Raw genomic sequence first — 24,771 nt, 5'->3', positions numbered from 1 at the left:
GGTTCAGGGGTCTTTGCAAGGATACAGCGTTGGCAGCATTTCACATATTCCTTGATGTCTCTTCCCATTTGCGGCCAGAAGAAACGCTGTCGGGCGAGGTGTGCTGTTCTAGCCTGCCCTTGATGCCCAGCGAAATCATGCACACCAGCGAGAGCTTTGGCCTTCAAGCTAGCAGGCAGCACAAACTGATACCTCTTCTCTCTGCTTAATGGGTCTTTGGTTACCCTATATAGGACTCCGTCCTGGACTTTTAGATGATGCCACTGCTTGCACAGTGTCTGGGTCGTAGAGATAACCTCCTCCTCCCTCGCCTAGGTGGTGGCTCACCCCTCTGAATGAGTGGCAGGACTTCCCTGATAACTGGATCTATTTCCTGGCTGTGCCTCAGCTCGCCGATGGAGAGGGCTGGAAGTGTGTCTTGTTCTGAGGGCACCGCCTGGGGAAGAACATTGAGAAACTGTGTTGCTCTTATCTCTGCTCCCCTTTCCCACTCTACATGAGCTTCACAAGCAGATTTCACATGAGAGGGTTCTTGACTGCCAGCCAGCCTGTCTTGAGTGGGGTCCATAGTTACACAGCACCCCTGCATCAAGTGCCTGGAGACACTGGGTCTTACTCCGGAAGAGATCTTGGACTTTCTCCTCTTTGGTTCCCTCCGCCTCGGCCAAAAGACTTCCATAGGGCTCACTGATCAACCTTTGGCTCACTGATTTAGCAAACGGATCTCTACTCAGGGCATCTGCCACAATGTTCTTTACCCCAGGGATGTGTTTGATACTGAAGGTGTAGGGGGAAAGCTTTGCCACCCACCTCTGTTCGCAAGCGTCAAGTTTTGGTTTGGTCATTATATAGGTCAAAGGATTATTGTCGGTCCACACTGTAAAAGTGTGGCCTTTCAACCAGTGGCTGAATTTTTCACAAACACTCCATTTGAGCGCCAAGAACTCCAGTCGGTGAGCAGGATACCTCTTTTGTGAGCCAGTGAGGGTCTTGCTGGCAAAGAGATCGGGCGTGCCTTCGTTTCTCCTTCTGGTATCTGGGACAGAACTGCCCCAAGGCCATCAAGAGACGCATCAATGGACAAAACCAAGGGCTTAGAAAAGTCTGGATGGCTAAGGACCACACAATTCAGGAGCTTCTCCTTAAGGCCGGCGAAGCGGAATCGCAGTCAAGGGTCCAATCCGCAGGTTTGAGCTTTCTGTAGACTCCGCATTCTGACTGTACTTCCCGGCCTTTCCTCTCGTTTCTGGCCAGCTGTGAGAGCAAACAGGGGTTTTGCGATGGAGGAGCAATTTGGTATGTAGTGTTGGTAATAAAATACCATCCCCAGGAACGACTTCACTCTGCGAACTGAAGGAGTGTAGCCATCATCTTCCATCAAGTCCCTCTTTGACATTTTGGTGATGACCTCGACCTTCTCTGGGTCAACAGCAACACCGTCACTGTCAACGATGTGTCCGAGAAACTTCACAGATCTCCGCAACAGATGGCATTTTTTTGGACTCAACTTTAGATTGTGCTCCCGTAGCCTCTGGAAAACAACCTCTAATCTGCTGAGGGCCTGCTGTTCGTTGGGGGCAAATATCAAGAGATCATCTAGGTAGCACAAGAGACTGATGGAAGTTAAGATCGCCAAAGATACTCATCATCATCCTCATGAAGGACGCTGGACTGTTGCAAAGCCCCTGTGGCATTCTGTTATACTCGTGCAGGCCTAATGGTGTTGTGAAGGCGGTATACTTTTTGTCCTCCTCATGCATGGGCAAGTTATAAAATCCAGACGTGAGGTCCATGGTGCTGAAGACAGCATTACCGCCAAGGGCAGCCAAGCAGTCCGATTGATGGGGCAAAGGATGAGCATCCTTGATAGTTCTTGCATTCAGCCATCGAAAGTCTGTGCATATCCGGAGGTCGCCATTTTCTTCCAAACCATCACGAGTGGAGAAGCATATTCACTCATTGATTTCCGTATGATTTCCTGTTCCTCCATCTCGGTGAGAACTTGGCGCAGCTTTTGATAGTGGGCTGGCGGCACTCTGCGATATGGAAGACGGAAGGGACGGTCGTCAGTGAGGCGGATCCTATGGGCAAAGCCCTTGGCTTCTCCACAGTCAAGATTATGCTTTGAAAATATATCCTGATATTTCTCCAGCAATGTCACAAGTTGGAGCTTGGTGGAGGGGCTCGCTTCACAATGATCAATGTCGACATTTCCTAGACCAGACTTCTGCAGTCTGTCTTTCAGGTCACCGTTGTTGTCCTGTTTCACATGAGTCACTCCAACAGAGCCAGCATCACTCTGACAGGAACCCTGGAACAGTGTGAGATCTTCAGCTGCAACACAAGTAGAGACGTCCCAAGCTTGCTGTTCCTTTTCAGTGTGAGTGGTTTGTCTGAGATATTAGTGACTTTCATGGGAGTCCAGCCATCTCCCCCATAGCGGTGTTACCACTCTCCCCACCATAATGCCCCGAGGCACACACCTGGAGGTTGTAGGCTCCACCATAACTGTACTCCCAGGTGACTTGGGTATATTACTTGGCAGTCTTCCCCACAGCAGGTACTCTTGTTTGGGAAGGAGAGTCACCGCCTGAGTTAGCTTCACTGTCCCTACTTTTCCTGGGACATCTTCACCCCTCCATCTTGTGAGACTGGTCATCATTTCTAGAAACTGTTCGCCATCTGGAGACCCCTTTTGTGTTGCTCGAGATAAGTGTCCAATAACTGTTCTCGTTTTTCAGCTGATGCAGTACATGTTTCAACATGTTGGTGCCTACTATTATGTCGTCTTTCTGACCAGTGATCACCAGAACTGGGACCATGCACTTTACCCCATACAGACTTAGTTCCATGTCATACATGCACTTGGGGGCGCACTTGTACTCCTCCACAGCCAACAAGGATGATATGCTGTGAGAGTTCTTGATGTGGGGTCAAGACGCTATCCGATAGTAGTCTCTGCTCTGCCTCTTCACTTATCGTGCAGGCCATTGAGCCTGTATCGAGGAGCCCTTGCAACTGAGCACAGCCATTAACTGTCACCGGTGCGTGAAATAACTCACTGAACGTCTCAACTCTGTGAATATTCTGAACAATTACCGTGCAATTATCAGACATTGCTTTACAGACATTGACATACATCTCCTTCAATTCTTCACTTTCTTCAAGGGTTGAATCTTCAACGCTCACACATCCCCCTTTCCGTATGTGAGCTATCTAGTTTAAACTGGCTCCACCTTGCTCAGAGTTAGGTGATGTGTGCGTTAACTGTGGCTGAGCGTTAATTCTTGGCCGGCGTTGTTGGCATTCTCTCTTCCAGTGGCCGGGCTTGTAACAGCCCATACAGAGGTTCGCCTGTCTACAGTGTGCAGTAGTTGAATGTTCGGCAGACTGACAGACTTTACATCTACTCTGAACAATGGCTGCTGGCCCCCTGCTTGGTGGCACGACTGCTGTTGTGTGTGCCGTCTGCTCTAGCACACGGTCCAGCAAGCCAATGAGAGACTGCATGCAGATGCTCTCTGTCTGAGGAGAGGATGGAAGCCCCATTGCCTTTGGGTAACCAGTAAGGTCTGTTGGGTTTTCAGCAGCGACTGTCTCTGTGGTTAATGCCTGAGCATGTGCACCAATGTTCTTTGGCCGATAAGATTTGGCTTGACACATTGTTCTAGCCTCTCTCTGATGTTCAACGAGGTGTTCATGAATCTCATTTGCTGTCCACTTTTCAGCTGTTTTGCACTTTAGGACACTTGCAAGAGCGGGGTCGGGACAGTGTTTCACCAGCATCATTGTGACTTCTGAGAGGGGGTCCTCAATGTTTCGCCCCTGCCTTCTCAGACACTCATCTGCGACATCCACAGCCTTGTTCAAGCGTATCCAATAGTCCATGGGACTTTCTCCAGCCAGAGGAAGTGTGTTATAGAAATCTGCTAAAGGCATAGAGGAGTAGGTTAACTCACTGAAATGTTGTTTCAGAATATCAAAGACGAGCTTGGAGTTCTCAGCTGGCTGCAGCGATGGCATACTGCGCAGGGTAACTTTAACAATGTCTCTAGCCTTTCCCATTAGTCTTGACATTATCTCCTGGGAGTGCTCTTGCGGGTGTACACCCCTCTTATTCAGGTAAATGCTCATAATCTCTTCCCACTCATGCACTGTGTGTTTGTCTGTTCCATCACCCCTGAAGTACGGCGGCTCTTTGACATCTGTCTTCATGACTAATTTTACTCCTGTCATGTTCAAATCAGACTGTCCATATCCTAAGTTCAGGCTAGGCGTAGGAGTGGTTTGGTTATCTGCACTACCAACAGATCTCTGTAATTGGCTAGCAATGTTCTCTCCTATTTCATGAGCTAACTGTGTGATGAGACTCCCTAGGTCTGCAGAACTCACATGTGAACTAGACACTGGCTGACGTGGAGAGTGTTCATCTGTTTGGGTGTGAGTGTATGAAAATGCAGGACAGCCCACTGAACTAACGCTGCTTGCAATGTCTGGAGCATCTCCTAAGCTACGCATGTGTGGTGCGGGGAATATTCATCAGTGCGTAAGCGTGTGGACGAGAGTACAGGTCTGCCTAGTATACCAGCACCCCTAACCGCGTGCTCTCCACCATACTCATAAACCTGCCCCTCCCCAGGCTTACCCCTGCAGCATCTCCAACACTAAATGGTGTCTGCGCATCCTTGCCATCAGCCATTTTTTTATTTTTTTAAATAGAAAGTTGTAATAGACTATGGTAATGATATGTGAATCACCAAAACATGTGAATATGAAAAAAATTGTACAATGATAGAAGTAGCTGAGGTAAGCAATTAAGAGCTACAATTTACACATTAATGTTTGCCCTTTTACTTGTCAACGTTCGAAGAGGTTCCTACTTGTCACAGCAACCACCGGCGATCACCCTGGCGATGATCTGAAGCGAAGATAATCCGGGTCACGGCACCAATGTAGCCGGCGCGGTCTGTCTCTTGCCGACTACTGCGTTGTGTTCCGGTGCACTGAAGACAACACACTGGCGTACTTGAAGGCACTTTATTGTGTACAACTCTCTCAATCTGTTCAACATCAAAGAGAGAAAATGTTCAACACTCTACCCTCGACCAGAATCCGCCTCTCCCAGCCGAATACAATGCAGACTCAGTATAATCACATTCAAAAATACAAGGAATAAAATACAACATCATTGGAAAATAAACATTGCATCTGGTGTATATCTTATGTATGTGTCATATTCATGTTATCTCTGCCAAAAACTCTGAGCTTTTAGCCTTTATATTAATACTGTGCAACATGACATAAACCATCTTTCAAACAGGTAATACATACAGTAATATGCACGAAGCAACATGTAATCCTTCACATTTGAGCTTTTCAGTGCCATTAAACACTAATCAATACATGAAAACATTTTAAATGAACACATTTTTAACCTGATATAGGGAATACATACCTGTTCAACATCAAAGAGAGAAAATGTTCAACACTCTACCCTCGACCAGAATCCGCCTAACATAAAAAGAACAACGTGAGCTTCGTCACAAGAGGATAGAATGATGATTGCTAACTTACAGCTAAACAGAACACGAGGTTAGCTAAGTTAGCAATTTCTCAACTCTCAAAAATGGCTATATTCACGACACAGCTTGATTAAATGTACGTACACTCATCATATAATATACATACAAGTTACTATGTGCACTGAAACGTTTTAGTTTTAACAGGTATATCAAGTTTATGTCACGCCCGAAGTGAACACGTACCTCTCCCAGCCGAATACAATGCAGACTGAGAAAAGCACAACATCCCTCCGCATATAACCAACTCTAGAGGGCGCACTTACACAACTAACTCTCCCAATATCTGTAGACTACACGAAATGCTGAACAATACAATATTTTGGTGAAATCAACTCACAAAATAAAATAAAAAATAGAAAATGAACGGTTGCAAAAATCTGTAATTCTTTGACCTGTTACACTTGTTCACCCAACTGGGCACAGTTTCTATTGATTCATTGATTGAGTTGTAAACCATTATGAACTCAGTCAGCAGACCAAACACAGAAGTCCTAAAAGGTATTTTTCTTTAAAATCTTCAAAATGAGAGACCGTGTGAACTGATGTCTTGTTATTGATTAAAGGTAGACTCAGCGATATGACGTAGATCCTCCCGTGGCTACCATGCTATGAACAGCGTGAAGTGAACCCCTGCACATGCACATTGCGCAGATACTGTGTGTGACTGTATGTGATGGTGAAGTATTGCATCTCGCTCATCTCAATATCTGCGGTGCTGCTTGTGGCAACATCGTTTCGCTGAGTCTACCTTTTAAGTTTGTGCATATATTTTTTTATTTAACTAGGCAAGTCAGTTAAGAACAAATTCTTATTTACAATGACGGCCTACCAAAAGGGAAAAGGCCTCCTGCGGGGATGGGCGCTGGGATAAAAATAAATAAAATAAATATAGGACAAAACACACATCAAGGCAAGAGAGACACTACGTAAAGAGAGACCTAAGACAACAACATAGCATGGCAGCAGGAGTTCTGACCTAATTAAGTAGATTCACGTTGAAAAATAATAATAATTGATATTCCTAAAACATAAGTTGAAAATTATATGGATTTTTCATTTATAGCCCAGTGTCAAAACACTAGTTTTAAATGTCCAAATTCATAATCAATATCCTTAAAATATAGGTTGTGATATTTTGTAGACCAAAATATAAAAATTATTCTCTACACATACATGTCACAGTTCAGATTACTTGTATTTTGCTATATTAGCACCTTATAAACTGCACACGCACTAACATTTACCAAGCGGCCACTCTAAACTGGAATTTATTAGCTTGTTCTACTGAAATCAGTAGCACACGCAAATGAATCACTCACATCAATATTGTATGGAAATCAATGGAACAGGTGGGGCGCGGGGGTTGTAAGCTGGGGAACTCAGTCCGGCTTTCATCTTACTCTTGAAAGTTGTAATAGTAGAATGCACAAGGTACAATTTCAAAATTGTGTAGTGTATCATCAGTTTTCCTCTTGTCATGTTAGTCATTGCATACCTTAGAGAGCTATTTATAACTTGTCAGAAATGTCCAGATCAACTAGCCCATGTCAGCTAAAGTTTTTTTAGCTAGGTTTCTTTAGCCCATAGATTTTGTTGTACTGTTTGAGTCACTCCAATATAACATGAATACACATTAGACATGGCAAAATGTATAGAATTGCAAGAAAATTAGCTTTAAAACGGCAACATTTTCTCTGCACCCCATGAAAAAAAATATATATATTGCAGGAAATAAGTTTTAAACCTGCAAAATGTTTAAGCCAACAAGATGGGTGTGAACAGTTTGTGTCATGAACAGTGCTTGTGCCCATAGATAGATGTGTGGTGTGGGATGTTCCCCAATGCTGGAAGGGGGGCATGAGTGAAAAGGTTTGGGAAACCCTGTATTAGTCGGTAGATCAGAACATGTAGTAGCCATTTATCAACTTATATCTCTGAGAAAATGATTTCGGTACATGCCAATTGGGGAAAAAGAAACACTAAACCTTTTTGACTGGATAATGTCAATGAATCAACACCTCACATCGGTTTCTAAATAGCGACCTTCAAATCCATGAATTAATGTGAGGCCAGAGATGTTTATGGGAGGAGCGCCTGATTAGCCACCGTAGAACTGGCGGGTATGACAACACCGGTACTAAACCAAAGATACTGATCTGTTTTAAGCAATCGATTTTGTGAGATCGTGATGACTATACATTTTAATACTAACATCACCAATTTGAGGTAAAAAGGATGTGTATTTTCTGTAATTGTTGTCTGGTGAAAACGTTAGTCTCTAGTAACACGTCCTGTCCACCATAGGGAAATTAGTGTAATTAAGCAATAAGGCCCGAAGGGGTGTGGTATATGGCCAATATACCACGGCTAAGGGCTGTTCTTATGCACGACGCAAAGCGGAGTGCCTGAATACAGCCCTTAGCCATGGTATATTGGCCATATACCACAAACCCCGAGGTGCCTTATTGCTATTATAAACTGGTTACCAATGTAATTAGATCAGTAAAAATAAATGTTTTGTCATATCAGTGGTATACGGTCTGATATACCACGGCTGTCAGCCTATCAGCATTCAGGGCTCGAACGACACAGTTTATAATATAGGATATTTCATAATGTGAAAATAATTTAATATTTCGATTTAGGATGATAGTAAATGAAGCACACTCACAGATTTTTTACAACAATTACATATATTCTCACTACTTTAACCATGGAGTTAAAAAATGCTCCTAAATACAATTTAGACGAGAGCTTCCATAGTGACTGTGTAGCAGCCTGAACCTTTGAAATCTCTTGTATTAGTCAAGCTATAGATTGAATGACCTAAGTGGTATGTGGTTCAAAGAGACACAGAAGAGTTGTACTCTACCACCTTATTTTGAAGACATTTGATTACATTACTCTACTTTAAAATGTCAACGCGGATCTAGCACCAAGTAGGCTAATTAGACCAATTCTAAATTTTAGATGTCAACTTTGATTCAAACAGCTTCCACAAATAGCCTGCACTGAATAAGCAGTAAAGAATAATCAGCAGAACCTTGAGATGTTCTCATTCCTACCAGAAGGTGGCAGTGCAAGTCTTCCGTCATGAAACGCTGCGTCTTCCCAAATCACTGCAGTGCACCCAATCAACTGGTATGACACAGCCAACTAACCCAAATCAGAATCACCCAGAGAACCAGCCCACTCATTAGGAGTACACCAGCCAGCCTTTGGCTGTCTGACAGGAACGATCCCAGAAAAGGCAGTTTGGGGAAGGATGTAATGAGAGAATCGTTGAGGAAAATAAATATTTCAGTGGATATACAGTTGAAGTCGGAGGTTTACATACACCTTAGCCAAATACATTTAAACTCAGTTTTTCACAATTCCTGACATTTAATCCTAGTACAAATTCCCTGTTTTAGGTCAGTTAGGATCACCACTTTATTTTAAGAATGTGAAATGTCAGAATAATAGTAGAGAGAATGATTTATTTCAGCTTTTATTTATTTCATCACATTCCCAGTGGGTCAGAAGTTTACATACACTCAATTAGTATTTGGTAGCATTGCCTTTAAATTGTTTAACTTGGGTCAAACGTTTCGGGTAGCCTTCCACAAGCTTCCCACAATAAGTTGGGTGAATTTAAGCCCATTCCTCCTGACAGAGCTGGTGTAACTGAGTCAGGTTGTTAGGCCTCCTTGCTCGCACACGCTTTTTCAGTTCTGCCCACAAATGTTCTATAGGATTGAGGTCAGGGCTTTGTGATAGCTACTCCAATACCTTGACTTTGTTGTCCTTAAGCCATTTTGCCACAACTTTGGAAGTATGCTTGGGGTCATTGTCCATTTGGAAGGCCCGTTTGCGACCAAGCTTTAACTTCCTGGGTGGCAGGAAGCAAATTTTTTTCTTAGGTCTTGGCTGATTTCTATTGATTTTCCCATGATGTCAAGCAAAGAGGCACTGAGTTTGAAGGTAGCCCTTGAAATACATCCACAGGTACACCTCCAATTGTAGAGCATGGCGCTTGCAACGCCAGGGTTGTGGGTTCGTTTCCCACGGGGGGCCAGTATGAAAATGTATGCACTCACTAACTGTAAGTCGCTCTGGATAAGAGAGTCTGCTAAATTACTAAAATGTAAATGTAATTAGCCTATCAGAAGCTTCTAAAGCCATGACATCATTTTCTGGAATTTTCCATGCTGTGTAAAGGCGCAGTTAACTTAGTGTATGTAAACTTCTTACCCACTGGAATTGTGATACAGGGAAATAATCTGTCTGTAAACAATTGTTGGAAAAATTACTTGTGTCATGCACAAAGTAGATGTCCTAACCGACTTGCCAAAACTATAGTTTGTTAACAAGACGTTTGTGGAGTGGTTGAAAAACGAGTTTTAATGACTCCAACATAAGTGTATATGTAAACTTCCGACTTCAACTGTATATACAGTGGGGGAAAAAAAGTATTTAGTCAGCCACCAATTGTGCAAGTTCTCCCACTTAAAAAGATGAGAGGCCTGTAATTTTCATCATAGGTACACGTCAACTATGACAGACAAAATGCTGAAAAAAAATCCAGAAAATCACATTGTAGGATTTTTTATGAATTTATTTGCAAATTATGGTGGAAAATAAGTATTTGGTCAATAACAAAAGTTTCTCAATACTTTGTTATATACCCTTTGTTGGCAATGACACAGGTCAAACGTTTTCTGTAAGTCTTCACAAGGTTTTCACACACTGTTGCTGGTATTTTGGCCCATTCCTCCATGCAGATCTCTTCTAGAGCAGTGATGTTTTGGGGCTGTCGCTGGGCAACACGGACTTTCAACTCCCTCCAAAGATTTTCTATGAGGTTGAGATCTGGAGACTGGCTAGGCCACTCCAGGACCTTGAAATGCTTCTTACGAAGCCACTCCTTCGTGCCCGGGCGGTGTGTTTGGGATCATTGTCATGCTGAAAGACCCAGCCACATTTCATCTTCAATGTCCTTGCTGATGGAAGGAGGTTTTCACTCAAAATCTCACGATACATGGCCCCATTCATTCTTTCCTTTACACGGATCAGTCATCCTGGTCCCTTTGCAGAAAAACAGCCCCAAAGCATGATGTTTCCACCCCCATGCTTCACAGTAGGTATGGTGTTCTTTGGATGCAACTCAGCATTCTTTGTCCTCCAAACACGACGAGTTGAGTTTTTACCAAAAAGTTCTATTTTGTTTTCATCTGACCATATGACATTCTCCCAATCCTCTTCTGGATCATCCAAATGCACTCTAGCAAACTTCAGACGGGCCTGGACATGTACTGGCTTAAGCAGGGGGACACGTCTGGCACTGCAGGATTTTAGTCCCTGGCGGCGTAGTGTGTTACTGATGGTAGGCTTTGTTACTTTGGTCCCAGCTCTCTGCAGGTCATTCACTAGGTCCCCCGTGTGGTTCTGGGATTTTTGCTCACCGTTCTTGTGAACATTTTGACCCCACGGGGTGAGATCTTGCGTGGAGCCCCAGATCGAGGGGAGATTATCAGTGGTCTTGTATGTCTTCCATTTCCTAATAATTGCTCCCACAGTTGATTTCTTCAAACCAAGCTGCTTACCTATTGCAGATTCAGTCTTCCCAGCCTGGTGCAGGTCTACAATTTTGTTTCTGGTGTCCTTTGACAGCTCTTTGGTCTTGGCCATAGTGGAGTTTGGAGTGTGACTGTTTGAGGTTGTGGACAGGTGTCTTTTATACTGATAACAAGTTCAAACAGGTGCCATTAATACAGGTAACGAGTGGAGGACAGAGGAGCCTCTTAAAGAAGAAATTACAGGTCTGTGAGAGCCAGAAATCTTGCTTGTTTGTAGGTGACCAAATACTTATTTTCCACCATAATTTGCTAATAAAATCATTAAAAATCCTACAATGTGATTTTCTGTTTTTTTTTCTCAATTTGTCTCTCATAGTTGACGTGTACCTATGATGAAAATTACAGGCCTCTCTCATCTTTTTAAGTGGGAGAACTTGCACAATTGGTGGCTGACTAAATACTTTTTTTCCCCCACTGTATATATGCTGCCAGAATTGTACTCTGGGTATAGCTGCCCTTGTGTTGTGCGGCACATAGGAAAGGCTTGTGGCCCAGTTTCCTGTTGTTGATACTAGTCATACACACACACTCACACAGGCCCATTCCAATTAGTTTCCCTGGACTATTTTCACGTTTCCTACCCACTTAAGTGATAAGAGAAAGTGTTTTCAGGACAGAACAATGCCTTTGCAGATAAAGCAACAGTGCGTTCAGAAGTCACCCAATCACTGAATAGGCTCACTCGCTAACTTTAGCCAACTAGGTTAAGAGTTGGGAAGACCTTTGCAGAAAGGGAGTTCTCTTATGAATTAGATTGTATAGGGTTTATTAATTTGACAAAGGTGAAATTGGGGCCATTTGAAAAAATATATAGTTGTCAAGGTAAAGACCAAGCCTGTATTTTTGGCTCTGTATATTTTTGGATGTTTTTCTCAGGGTCACCATACTTTAGTGACGATGCTGTCTCAAAAACTGCAGTTGGTAGTGTGTGATCCAGACTTAATAACAATGAAATTAGGTGAAGCTTATGTTATTAAGCGAAGACAAGTGAGTGAACACAAGCTCGTCACAGCCCTAGTGGACTAGTGGTACTTGATGATTCCCTGATGATAAATGTTTGCCACTGCACGCATCATCGACAATGACCCGTTTGCTCATTGCTTCGGTCCAGAAAGTGGAAAATTAAAGTTAATCTCTACTTATCAAGGACGAACGCTTTCACACATGCCCTTAGGTTGCATTGTTGAATACACTGTTCAGTGTGGAGGAAATATTTAGTTTATTTTTCTCAGATTGACAACTTGCTCTACACATGCACAGATTGAACTCATTATCATTCCAAAGACTTGCCCGTGCCCAGTAGGAGTTTTCTGCTTCTGAAGAATTTCCTCTCAGCTCTGCCTTTCCCATCCATATCCGTTCATTTGAATGGACACCTGAGAAAATATGTTTTTGTTGCCGGTGTATAATTTCCAAGCCATCAGTTTCACTGTCAAAAGAACATACTGCCAGCAGAGGGACATTTTGGTGAGCTCTTGCTGAACCATTTTAATGAGGGAAGAAAGAGTAAAGGAATTAGGTAGAAGACTTCTTCCAAATGAAATATCTTGCCTGAATAGGCATACAGTGAGGGGAAAAAAGTATTTGATCCCCTGCTGATTTTGTACGTTTGCCCACTGACAAAGAAATGATCTGTCTATAATTTTAATGGTAGGTTTATTTGAACAGTGAGAGACAGAATAACAACAACAAAATCCAGAAAAGCGCATGTCAAAAATGTTATAAATTGATTTGCATTTTAATGAGGGAAATAAGTATTTGACCCCCTCTCAATCAGAAAGATTTCTGGCTCCCAGGTGTCTTTTATATAGGTAACGACCTGAGATTAGGAGCACACTCTTAAAGGGAGTGCTCCTAATCTCAGCTTGTTACCTGTATAAAAGACACCTGTCCACAGAAGCAATCAATCAATCAGATTCCAAACTCTCCACCATGGCCAAGACCAAAGAGCTCTCCAAGGATGTCAGGGACAAGATTGTAGACCTACACAAGGCTGGAATGGGCTATAAGACCATCGCCAAGCAGCTTGTTGAGAAGGTGACAACAGTTGGTGCGATTATTCGCAAATGGAAGAAACACAAAAGAACTGTGTCTCCCTCGGCCTGGGGCTCCATGCTAGATCTCACCTCGTGGAGCTGCAATGATCATGAGAACGGTGAGGAATCAGCCCAGAACTACACGGGAGGATCTTGTCAATGATCTCAAGGCAGCTGGGACCATAGTCACCAAGAAAAATTAAGAAGCAGAGCTATCCAGGAAGTGAATAATTTTTTTTTATACTGGCCCCAGTGGGAATCGAACCCACAACCCGGCGTTGCAAAATATAAACAACCAGACGGCCAATTGTCGCGCAGTGTCGGCACGGACACACTGACGGCCACTCAGTCCTTCACTACGCCGTGAAGGACTGAAATCCTGCAGCGCCCGCAAGTTCCCCATGCTCAAGAAAGCACATATACATGCCCGTCTGAAGTTTGCCAATGAACATCTGAATGATTCAGAGGAGAACTGGGTGAAAGTGTTGTGGTCAGATGAGACCAAAATGGAGCTCTTTGGCATCAACTCAACTTGCCGTGTTTGGAGGAGGAGGAATGCTGCCTATGACCCCAAGAACACCATCCCCACCGTCAAACATGTAGGTGGAAACATTATGCTTTGGGGGTGTTTTTCTGCTAAGGGGACAGGACAACTTCACCGCATCAAAGGGACGATGGACGGGGCCATGTACCGTCAAATCTTGGGTGAGAACCTCCTTCCCTCAGCCAGGGCATTGAAAATGGGTCGTGGATGGGTATTCCAGCATGACAATGACCCAAAACACACGGCCAAGGCAACAAAGGAGTGGCTCAAGAAGAAGCACATTAAGGTCCTGGAGTGGCCTAGCCAGTCTCCAGACCTTAATCCCATAGAAAATCTGTGGAGGGAGCTGAAAGTTTGAGTTGCCAAACGTCAGCCTCGAAAACCTTAATGACTTGGAGAAGATCTGCAAAGAGGAGTGGGACAAAATCCCTCCTGAGATGTGTGCAAATCTGGTGGCCAACTACAAGAAACGTCTGACCTCTGTGATTGCCAACAAGGGTTTTGCCACCAAGTACTAAGTCATGTTTTGCAGAGGGGTCAAATACTTATTTCCCTCATTAAAATGCAAATCAATTTATAAAATATTTGACATGCGTTTTTCTGGATTTTTTTGTTGTGATTCTGTCTCTCACTGTTCAAATAAACCTACCATTAAAATTATAAACGGATCATTTCTTTGTCACTGGGCAAACGTACAAAATCAGCAGGGGATCAAATACTTTTTTTCCCTCACTGTATGTGTTACAGTAAATTGAATTAGGCTATCTCACCATGTATAGTAAATTGCTTTCTACTCTCAATATTTAGCCTAAATATTTCTAAAACTTTAGGAGTGGCACTTTAAATTGAGAATCTTCATTAAGCACGTTTAATATCCAGTTATATAGGCTTATTCTGGGTCTGGGAAACCGGCCCAAAATGGTGAAGACTTGTCTGCTCATGATGACCCTAAATTGGACACAACCAAGTTCCTAGGTGTCTGGTTAGACTGTGAACTCTCCTTCCAGACTCACATTAAGAATCTCCAATCCAAAGTTAAATCTAGAATTGGCTTCGTATTTCGCAACAAAGCCTCCTTCACTCATGCTTCGTATTTCGCAACAAAGCCTCCTTCACTCATGCTGCCAAACATGCCCTCGTAAAACTGACTATCCTACCGATCCTTGACTTCGGCGATGTCATTTACAAAATAGCCTCCAACACTCTACTCAGCAAATTGGATGTAGTCTATCACAGTGCCATCCGTTTTGTCTCCAAAGCCCTATACACTACACACCACTGTGACCTGTACGCTCTTGTTGGCTGGTCCTTACTACATATTCGTCGCCAAACCCACTGGCTCCAGGCCATCTATAAATCACTGCTAGGCAAATCCCTGCCTTATCTTAGCTCATTGGTCACCATAGCAACACCCACCCGTAGTGTGCGCTCCAGCAGGTATATCTCACTGGTCATCCCCAAATCCAACACCTCCTTTGGCCGCCATTCCTTCCAGTTTTCTGATGCCAATGACTGGAACGAATTGCAAAAATCTCTGAAGCTGGAGACTCTTATCTCCCTCACTAACTTTAAGCATCAGTTGTCAGAGCACCTTACCGATCACTGCACCTGTACACAGCCCATCTGAAATTAGCCGACCCAACTACCTCATCCCTATATTGTTATTTATTTTTGCTCATTTGCACCCCAGTATCTCTATTTGCACATAATCTCTTGCACATCTATCATTCCAGTGTTAATACTAATTGTAATTATTTTGCACTATAGCCTATTTATTGCCTTACCTCCATAACTTGCTACATTTGCACACACTGTATATATATTTTCTGTTGTATTTTTGACTTTATGTTTTGTTTTACCCCATATGTAACTCTGTGTCGTTGTTTTTATCGCACTGCTTTGCTTTATCTTGGCCAGGACGCAGTTGTAAATAAGAACTTGTTCTCAACTGGCTTACCTGGTTAAATAAAGGTGAAATAAAAATAAAAAATGTATTCCAGTATAATAGGAAGAAAGGTTTTCTTTCAGTGTTTGCTTTAGATCCATTGTACATTTTCATCTCAATGTACCTTTCCCTTGTGTGTTATGTTCACCCATAGTGATGTGTGTGGGTAGTCATCCTCTTCAGTAAATAATCAAGATAAGTTGGTCAGGGAGGAGGATATAGAATATTGGTTTCTGGACAGTATGTAGGAGTAAATGAAAATGCCCTGGGAAAAGAACAAAGCAGTCAGATAATCTACATTACTAAGACTGGGGAAATTACAGAGGAGGAACTTCTGGATGCAATTAAAGACTTTAAGTCCGGAAAACTCCAGGGTTGGATGGCATACCAGTCGAGGCATACCAAACCTTTTTTTATATACTCAGAGGACCGTTATTAGCATGTTTTAACCACTCTTATGTAAATGGTAGACAGTCAAGAATAATTTCTGATTTCATTATTACTGAAACAGGATACAAGTGGAAAATATAAAGATCCAGTCCATTTAAAAAATGGCGTCCCCTTACACTTCAGTGTTGTGATGCAAAATGTATAGCGCATAGAATTAAAAAGGTATTGTCGGACATTATTCATTCTAATCAGACAGGTTTTTTACATGGGCGATACATTGGAGATAATATAAGGCAAGTACTGGAAACAATAGAACACTATGAAAAATCTGGGAAACCAGGCCTAGTATTCATAGCAGACTTCGAAAAGGCATTTGATAAAGTATGACTGGAGTTTATATATCAATGCCTGGAGCATTTCAATTTTGGACAATCTCTTATGAATTGGGTTAAAATCATGTATAGTAACCCTAGGTGTAAAATAGTAAATAATGGCTATTTCTCAGAAAGTTTTAAACTGTCAAGAGGAGTGAAACAAGGTTGTCCACTATCGGCAAATCTATTTATTATTGCCATCGAGATGTTGGCTATTAAAATCAGATCCAACAATAATATCAAGGGATTAGAAATCCAGGGCTTAAAAACAAATACAAATTTTACATTACCATGTAGTTTACCGATAAAATGGTCTGATGGTGATGTGGATATACTCGGAATACATATCCCAAATGAAATAAATGATCTCACTCCAATTTTTTAAAATAGAAAGTTAGCAAAAATAGATAAGATCTTGCTACCATGGAAAGGTAAATACCTGTCAATTTGTGGAAAAATCACCCTGATTAACTCTTTAGTATTATCCCAGTTTACCTATTTGCGTATGGTCTTGCCTACGCCTAGCGAACAGTTTTTGAAATTATATGAGAAAAAGATATTCCATTTTATTTGGAACGGCAAGCCAGACAAAATTAAACGGGCCTATTTATATAATGAATATGAATTTGGAGGACAGAAATTATTAAATATTAAAGCATTAGACCTATTACTAAAAGCTTCAGTCATACAACAATTCTACTTAAATCCGAACTGGTTCTCTAGCAAACTAGTAAGATTGTCTCACCCAATGTTCAAGAAGGGACTTTTTCCCTTTATTCAGATTACAACCCCTCACTTTCAGGTATTTGAAAAGGAAATCATCTCCCAAATATCACTATTTCTTAAACAAGTCATAGAAAGTTGGTTGCAATTTCAATTTATGACAGAACAAATATTGCAATAAATATTGTGGTTAAACTCAAATATACTAATTGATAAATAACCTTTCTTTTTTGAGAAAATGTTTAAAAAAGGTATAATCTTCGTAAATGATATTATCGGTAGGAATGGTGGAGTTATGTCGCACATGCAGCTAACAAAAACATATGGAAATGTCTGCTCTACCCAAAATTACAACCAAATAATTGCAGCATTACACAAAAAATGGAAGAGGAAAGTGGAAGGAGGAAAAAGTAAGGAACTTGTCTGTCGGCCTTGCATTAAAGAACATAATTGGTTAAAGAAAATTGTGATAAATAAAAAAGTTTACCAGTTTCATTTAAGGACCAAAGGATTGACAGCCGTCCCATATAGATTGCAAAATAGTTGGGAAGAGATTTTTGACGTACCGATTCCATGGCATAGTATTTATGAACTGATACGCAAAACGACGCCGGATTCAAAATTTTGAATTTTTCTATTTAAATCATTATATAAAATTCTTGCTACCAATAGAATGTTATTTGTATGGGGGATACCATCTTCCCAGCTCTGCAGATTTGGCTGTGAAGAGACAGAATCATTAGATCATTTGTATTGGTACTGTCCATTTGTAGCTTGTTTCTGGACACAGGTCCAGGAATGGCTGAAGGATTGCAATATTTGCATGGAGCTGACCCTGCAGATAGCGCTACTGGGTGAGCTGAAAAGTCATAATCAATCGATCAATAATATAATAATACTTTTAGCAAAAATGTTTATTTTCAATTCACAAACTCTAGAAACAGTGAGAATAGAAAGGTTCAGAACTTTTGTAAAACATCACAGTACAGGTGAAAAATATATGGCAAATAGAAATCCAATATGGATGGTGTTAAGAGATAGATGGGAGGTGTTGAATGGAGCTGAAGGATGGGACTAATAACAACAACTAATAACAACAAGATAACTAGTGTAAGACATGCTATGTCCATAATAAGTATAAAGGTTATATATTGTGAGCTTTTGTGAAAGAGCTCAGTTAGAAAGATATGGCATATAGAAGCATACCAGATGGACATCATGAAAATGATCGGAGGAAGTTCAGGAGTAAAAACAAACAAAATATATATAACCCCCAAAAAACATTTACAAAAAAATTAAAATAAGTAATAATACATACAAAAAAGAAAAGACAAATATTTAAAAAAAGACTGGGGAAATATAATAAACCTGTTCATATAAAGTGGCACCAGTGGTGTCCATTTTAGGACATGCTCATACAGTGGGGAGAACAAGTATTTGATACACTGCCGATTTTGCAGGTTTTCCTACTTACAAAGCATGTAGAGGTCTGTAATTTCAAAAATCTAAATATCAAGAAAATCACATTGTATGATTTTTAAGTAATTAATTTGCATTTTATTGCATGACATAAGTATTTGATACATCAGAAAAGCAGAACTTAATATTTGGTACAGAAACCTTTGTTTGCGCCTGTAGGTCTTGACCAGGTTTGCACACACTGCAGCAGGGATTTTGGGCCACTCCTCCATACAGACCTTCTCCAGATCCTTCAGGTTTTGGGGCTGTCGCTGGGCAAAACTGACTTTCAGCTCCCTCCAAAGATTTTCTATTGGGTTCAGGTCTGGAGACTGGCTAGGCCACTCCAGCACCTTGAGATGCTTCTTACGGAGCCAGTCCTTAGTTGCCCTGGCTGTGTGTTTCGGGTCGTTGTCATGCTGGAAGACCCAACCACGACCCATCTTCAATGCTCTTACTGAGGGAAGGAGGTTGTTGGCCAAGATCTTGCGATACATGGCCCCATCCATCCTCCCCTCAATACGGTGCAGTCGTCCTGTCCCCTTTGCAGAAAAGCATCCCCAAAGAATGATGTTTCCACCTCCATGCTTCACGGTTGGGATGGTGTTCTTGGGATTGTACTCATCCTTCTTCTTCCTCCAAACACAGCGAGTGGAGTTTAGACCAAAAAGCTCTATTTTTGTCTCATCAGACCACATGACCTTCTCCCATTCCTCCTCTGGATCATCCAGATGGTCATTGGCAAACTTCAGACGGGCCTGGACATGCGCTGGCTTGAGCAGGGTGACCTTGCGTGCGCTGCAGGATTTGAATCCATGACGGCGTAGTGTGTTACTAATGGTTTTCTTTGAGACTGTGGTCCCAGCTCTCTTCAGGTCATTGACCAGGTCCTGCCGTGTAGTTCTGGGCTGATCCCTCACCTTCCTCATGATCATTGATGCCCCATGAGGTGAGATCTTGCATGGAGCCCCAGACCGAAGGTGATTGACCGTCATCTTGAACTTCTTCCATTTTCTAATAATTGCGCCAACAGTTGTTGCCTTCTCACCAAGCTGCCTGCCAATTGTCCTGTAGCCCATCCCAGCCTTGTGCAGGTCTACAATGTTATCCCTGATGTCCTTACTGGTCTTGGCCATTGTGGAGCGGTTGGAGTCTGTTTGATTGAGTGTGTGGACAGGTGTCTTTCATACAGGTAACGAGTTCAAACAGGTGCAGTTAATACAGGTAATGAGTGGAGAACAGGAGGGCTTCTTAAAGAAAAACTAACAGGTATGTGAGAGCCGGAATTCTTACTGGTTGGTAGGTGATCAAATACTTATGTCATGCAATAAAATGCAAAGTAATTACTTAAAAATCATACAATGTGATTTTCTGGATTTTTGTTTTAGATTCTGTCTCTCACAGTTGAAGTGTACCTATGATAAAAATTACAGACCTCTACATGCTTTGTAAGTAGGAAAACCTGCAAAATCGGCAGTGTATCAAATACTTGTTCTCCCCACTGTATCTCAGTCCTCGTTTGTAATCAACCTAGCTTATAACTCTTATACAATGCTAGCTGCATTTTTGAGGTCCTCCCTTAGTGCCAAGCCTCAATAATGCATTTTGACGATTACTTTGGTTCCGACACAGACTAATAAGCTTCTGCGTCTGGTCCTCGCTTCCTCCAGAGCTCAGACAAGGCTTCCTCCAGAGCTCAGACAAGGCTTCCTCCAGAGCTCAGACAAGGCTTCCTCCAGAGCTCAGACAAGGCTTCCTCCAGAGCTCAGACAAGGCTTCCTCCAGAGCTCAGACAAGGCTTCCTCCAGATCCTCCCAGAGCTCAGACAAGGCTTCCTCCAGAGCTCAGACAAGGCTTCCTCCAGAGCTCAGACAAGGCTTCCTCCAGAGCTCAGACAAGGCTTCCTCCAGAGCTCAGACAAGGCTTCCTCCAGAGCTTAGACAAGGCTTCCTCCAGAGCTCAGACAAGGCTTCCCTTGGTTTCCTCTGTTCCTCCACCAGGCCCCAACACTAGTTCTTCTCTCCATCGACTCCAATGCTCAACCAACATATTTATTTTGCCTGCCAGTCACATCCTCTGCAGGAGAAGGAGAGTCTTCTCAACAAATGTTGTGGGTTCCCTCAGCCTCCCAATGATGAAATCGGCAGAAAACCTGCTTGAAACAAGCTTTTCTCCTGCATCTGATTGAGTGTTTTCCCACCAGATCTAAGTACAAGCCGGTGCATAATTTGAGCTCTCTCTCTTACAGATGGCGGGTTGTGTTGTTCGTGTGAGCTGCCAAGTGAACCGTCATGGATGGATAGACCGGTGTTGTCTCTAGGGCAGTGGTTTTACATTTACGTCATTTAGCAGACGCTCTTATCCAGAGCGACTTACAAATTGGTGCATTTAACTTAGGATAGCCAGTGGGACAACCACCCTTTTTTTTATGGGGGGGTGGGGAGGGGGGGTAGAAGGTTTACTTTTATACTATTCCAGGTATTCCTTAAAGAGGTAAGGTAAGGTAAGGTGGTCAGTGACTCCGCTGTCGTGGGGGAGCTTGTTCCACCATTGGGGTGCCAGAGCAGCGAATAACCTACAGGTGGTACACATTGTTTTGTTGTTGATTTTTTGATTTTTGTCTCCCAAAAATAATAACAGTTGAGAGTATTAATAGTATGGCAATTTTACATAACCTTTCATAATGAAAATGTTTTATAATAACAAAAGTATACCTTTAATTTGTTACATTCACTGCTAAAATTGACTAAACTCCACAAATGGTGCTCAAAGGTTTGTGTAGATAGCCTGCTTAAGATCAAAAGTCAAGCATTGATCTAACGTTTCTGCTGACTTTTGCAATGTAGGCCTAGCTTGAAAACGAATAAGTTGCCTCCAATCAGGGTTTGAAGCTGTGGCAGAGTAGTGATCTAAAGATATCCATTTGGACCACATTGGGGTTCTGAACGGTAGATCATTCAGCTTTAGAAAAAGGCTAGCGCTGCAGTTTTAACAATTGCTCCCATGAGAAAATATTCTGTCTACTATTCCAAGGTAAGGTAAATGGCTTTATCTGGGGTAGGCTACTTTTATTTTCAACACACTGTAAATCTCAGCTTTTGGAGTTCAATTTTCCTTGGATTGACAGTTTATCCCCTTTTTTAGTCTAGCTTTTGATCATGTTAGTGATGCAACTGATAGGTTGGTGATTGTCATACGCATCACATCGATTCTTTATCACATCTTGTTCCTCTCATGATCTAAAGACATGCAGCGTTGAAGCGATTGAATTTCTTTTCAATGATAGCCTACCTCCGTTTGAAGTTTGTGTAAAAATACATCTCTTAAGAGAACCGAAGTGTCACTGGAAAGTAAAACTGGGGGAGTAGGGGGGCTTTGTCCCCAGCCGCCAACTTGAAACATATTTTTATTTTAAACCGGGTTTAAATGAGTTTAAAAAACTGCATATCCATGAGAACTTCCCAAACTAAAGCACCAAAATCATTTATTTCCGAAGACGTTAATGACTTGGGTAACGTCGACTTAAAAATGGTGCCAGGGCCAGATTTAGCTGACCTTTTTTCCCACGAGGTGATTTAACACAATAGTACAAAAGATAAAATAATGATTGACAGTTAGGGTTTGATTTTAGTATTTTGTTCACCACCTCATCTTCACATCTGTGTTTGGCACACTGCCAACCTTCCCCCTAGGCTCACTACTCTTCTTTGGCCAATCCTTCACTGAGTGGAGTTGTTGTTTTTAGTTTTTTTTTAAACGTTTACCACTTTTTTCCCCCAATTTCGTGATATCCAAATGGTAGTTAGTCTTGTCCCATCGCTGCAACTCCCGTACGGACTCGGGAGAGGTGAAGGTCGAGAGCCATGCGTCCTCCAAAACACGACCCTGCCAAGCTGCACTGCTTCTTGACACACTGGTCGCTTAACCCGGAAGCCAGCCGCACCAATATGTCGGAGGAAACACCGTACAACTGGCGACCTTGTCAGCGTGCATGCGCCTGGCCCGCCACAGAAGTCGCTAGAGCGCGATGGGACAAGGACATCCAGGCCGGCCAAACCCTCCCCTAACCCGGACGACGCTGGGCCAATTGTGCGTCGCCTCATGGGTCTCCTGGTCGTGGCCGGCTGCGACATAGCCCTGGATCAAACCCGGATCTGTAGTGACGCCTCAAGCACTGAAGTGCCTTAGACCGCTGCGCCACTCGGGAGGTCGAGTGGAGTTGTTTTGACAATTAGGCTAGTGTGAGATGTGTTAGGCTAGAGTGCTAAGGTTTTCTGGCAGTGTTGAGTAGTACGCACTGAGTATGTGAATTTAGGCAAGCACGCTAAAAATAGGCCTAATTCCTCCAGTTTTGGCCTAGCCTAAATGTAGATCCTTCTGGTAGTTTTACTTGAATTCCAAAGGCCTGCAGGTCTTCCCAACTACTACTAGCTTCACTGTACTAATGGACTAAAGCACTGGCACAACCATGTGGGGGAAGACAAAGCATGGAATCCATCACATGGTTTACATTTGGCACCGTTTGCTGCTTGCTTCTGTGAGGCTGACCGAAGGTTAATTGCCCCAGAATGCCTGATTGTGAGAAATCACAGTGATTATGCAAGGTGTTGCGGTAAACACTTGTTTTCAGTGTGAACACATGCTGATATGCATTGCATGTGACTGAGTAGTGAGATACTGCCAACAACATCTAGGCCTATGTGGGTTGCTTCATTGGCTTTAACTAGCTGAGGAGGACACAAAAGCATGTGATACAATGATACTGAATTGTTTATGGTACACAGTTGGTCATTCAGTGGTTGTTTGGAACACAATCTTATACCCATTTCTCATTGTAATTGCAGTAGCTCCGGTGTTAGCCTATTTCTACTGCAAATTACACTTGAGTAAATGGAGATGCTAGCTTAATGAAATAACATTGGTAGTCTACAGAGAGACAATGATTTTTACCCTTTCTATAACATTGATAGCAGTGTTGTAGTAATCGAGTACGGTCTTGAGACCACATATTGAGTGTCTCGGTCTTGTCTTGGTGTCGGATACATTTGTACTCGGTCTTGACTCGGTCTCGGACAGTGAGGACTCTTAATTTCTTCCCGAGACCAGCGACGTAAGAAACTCATAATTATCAGCTTCCATTCAGTCGGCTTCTCCAGGCCAAATATATACACTCATTTCTTAAAACATTAATATCTTAACAGCCTTTATATCTGTTATAGACATGTTTGCGCAGTGGCAAACCTATAGGCCTTCAGTGTGACAGGTTCGTGATTCTGAAAGGACAGCAATCGTAATACCAGCGCACTCATGTAGGAGAGTGCACTTTTTGTAAATCACAAAGGGCCAGTGTTGCAGTGGAGGGTATACGCAGGTATAAACCTTATACCCACTTTTTTATTTCAGTGGGCATTGCGTATACTCACTTCTTAATCTCTAATGATGCGTATCAAAGTAGTGTAGTGGAGGTATACGACATCAATTATGTAGTACAATAGAGAAATCATGCACAAAGTAGCCTACACAATCGCAAAGCCCGTGAAATATATTCAAATGCGCGCTGCACACATAGCCTAGTTTCAGCAGAGTATAATCTGCAGGCAGCAAGAGTGTGCAGCTCTCAACTGGTTTTGGCATGGAGCAGCTCACAGAAGAATGACATCAGTAGCCGGTATGGTAGGAAAGACGTTTACATTTATAATATCTACCAGTAAATGCTAACTAAGGCAACAATGTGTATGCAAACCAGGTATTGAAAAAGTTTAGTCCGAAGTGTTGGTTAGTAAACTATTTGTGATGCGCAATTGTCATCATGTACTGTTTGTATCAGGGGCGTAGACATTGATGGGCCTGGGCGGACTGAGGCCCACCCTCTGGGGAGCCAGGCCCTGACAGGCCCACCCAATCAGATTGATGTGGTTTAAGCATTGTTGTGGACTTAAACATCACATTTTTGTCATTTTTTTTATTGAAAAAATGAGTGATTTTGAGAGTGAAAATCTGAAAAATCTATAGAAAAGCTCATTAAATAAACATAGGAAAACAGGACTTTTCACACACGGTGCTTTTCCTTTGCTGGGTGGGCCGTTTGGGAACTTTTGGCC

The 24,771-nt window shown here is 42.4% G+C and overlaps 1 protein-coding gene across 2 annotated transcripts in view; it reads left to right on the top strand.

The window, feature by feature from the left end:
* The window catches only part of LOC121540485 (GPI ethanolamine phosphate transferase 2), a 133,757-nt gene that overhangs the window by 4,015 nt on the left and 104,971 nt on the right, over positions 1-24,771 (top strand). The window contains exon 1 of one of the 2 annotated variants that reach the window (XM_041849404.2): positions 21,539-21,703. The exons of the other annotated variant lie outside the window; for it this stretch is intronic. Within the exon in view, the coding sequence (XP_041705338.1) occupies positions 21,674-21,703 (30 nt within the window). The 5' untranslated portion in view covers positions 21,539-21,673. Of the gene's footprint in view, positions 1-21,538; positions 21,704-24,771 lie in introns of those variants that run through there. 2 annotated transcript variants of the gene reach the window in all.

Source organism: Coregonus clupeaformis, chromosome 3 (genome assembly GCF_020615455.1).
Source record: "Coregonus clupeaformis isolate EN_2021a chromosome 3, ASM2061545v1, whole genome shotgun sequence".
Lineage (NCBI taxonomy): Eukaryota > Metazoa > Chordata > Actinopteri > Salmoniformes > Salmonidae > Coregonus > Coregonus clupeaformis.
This window is presented reverse-complemented; position numbering and strand designations above follow the sequence as displayed.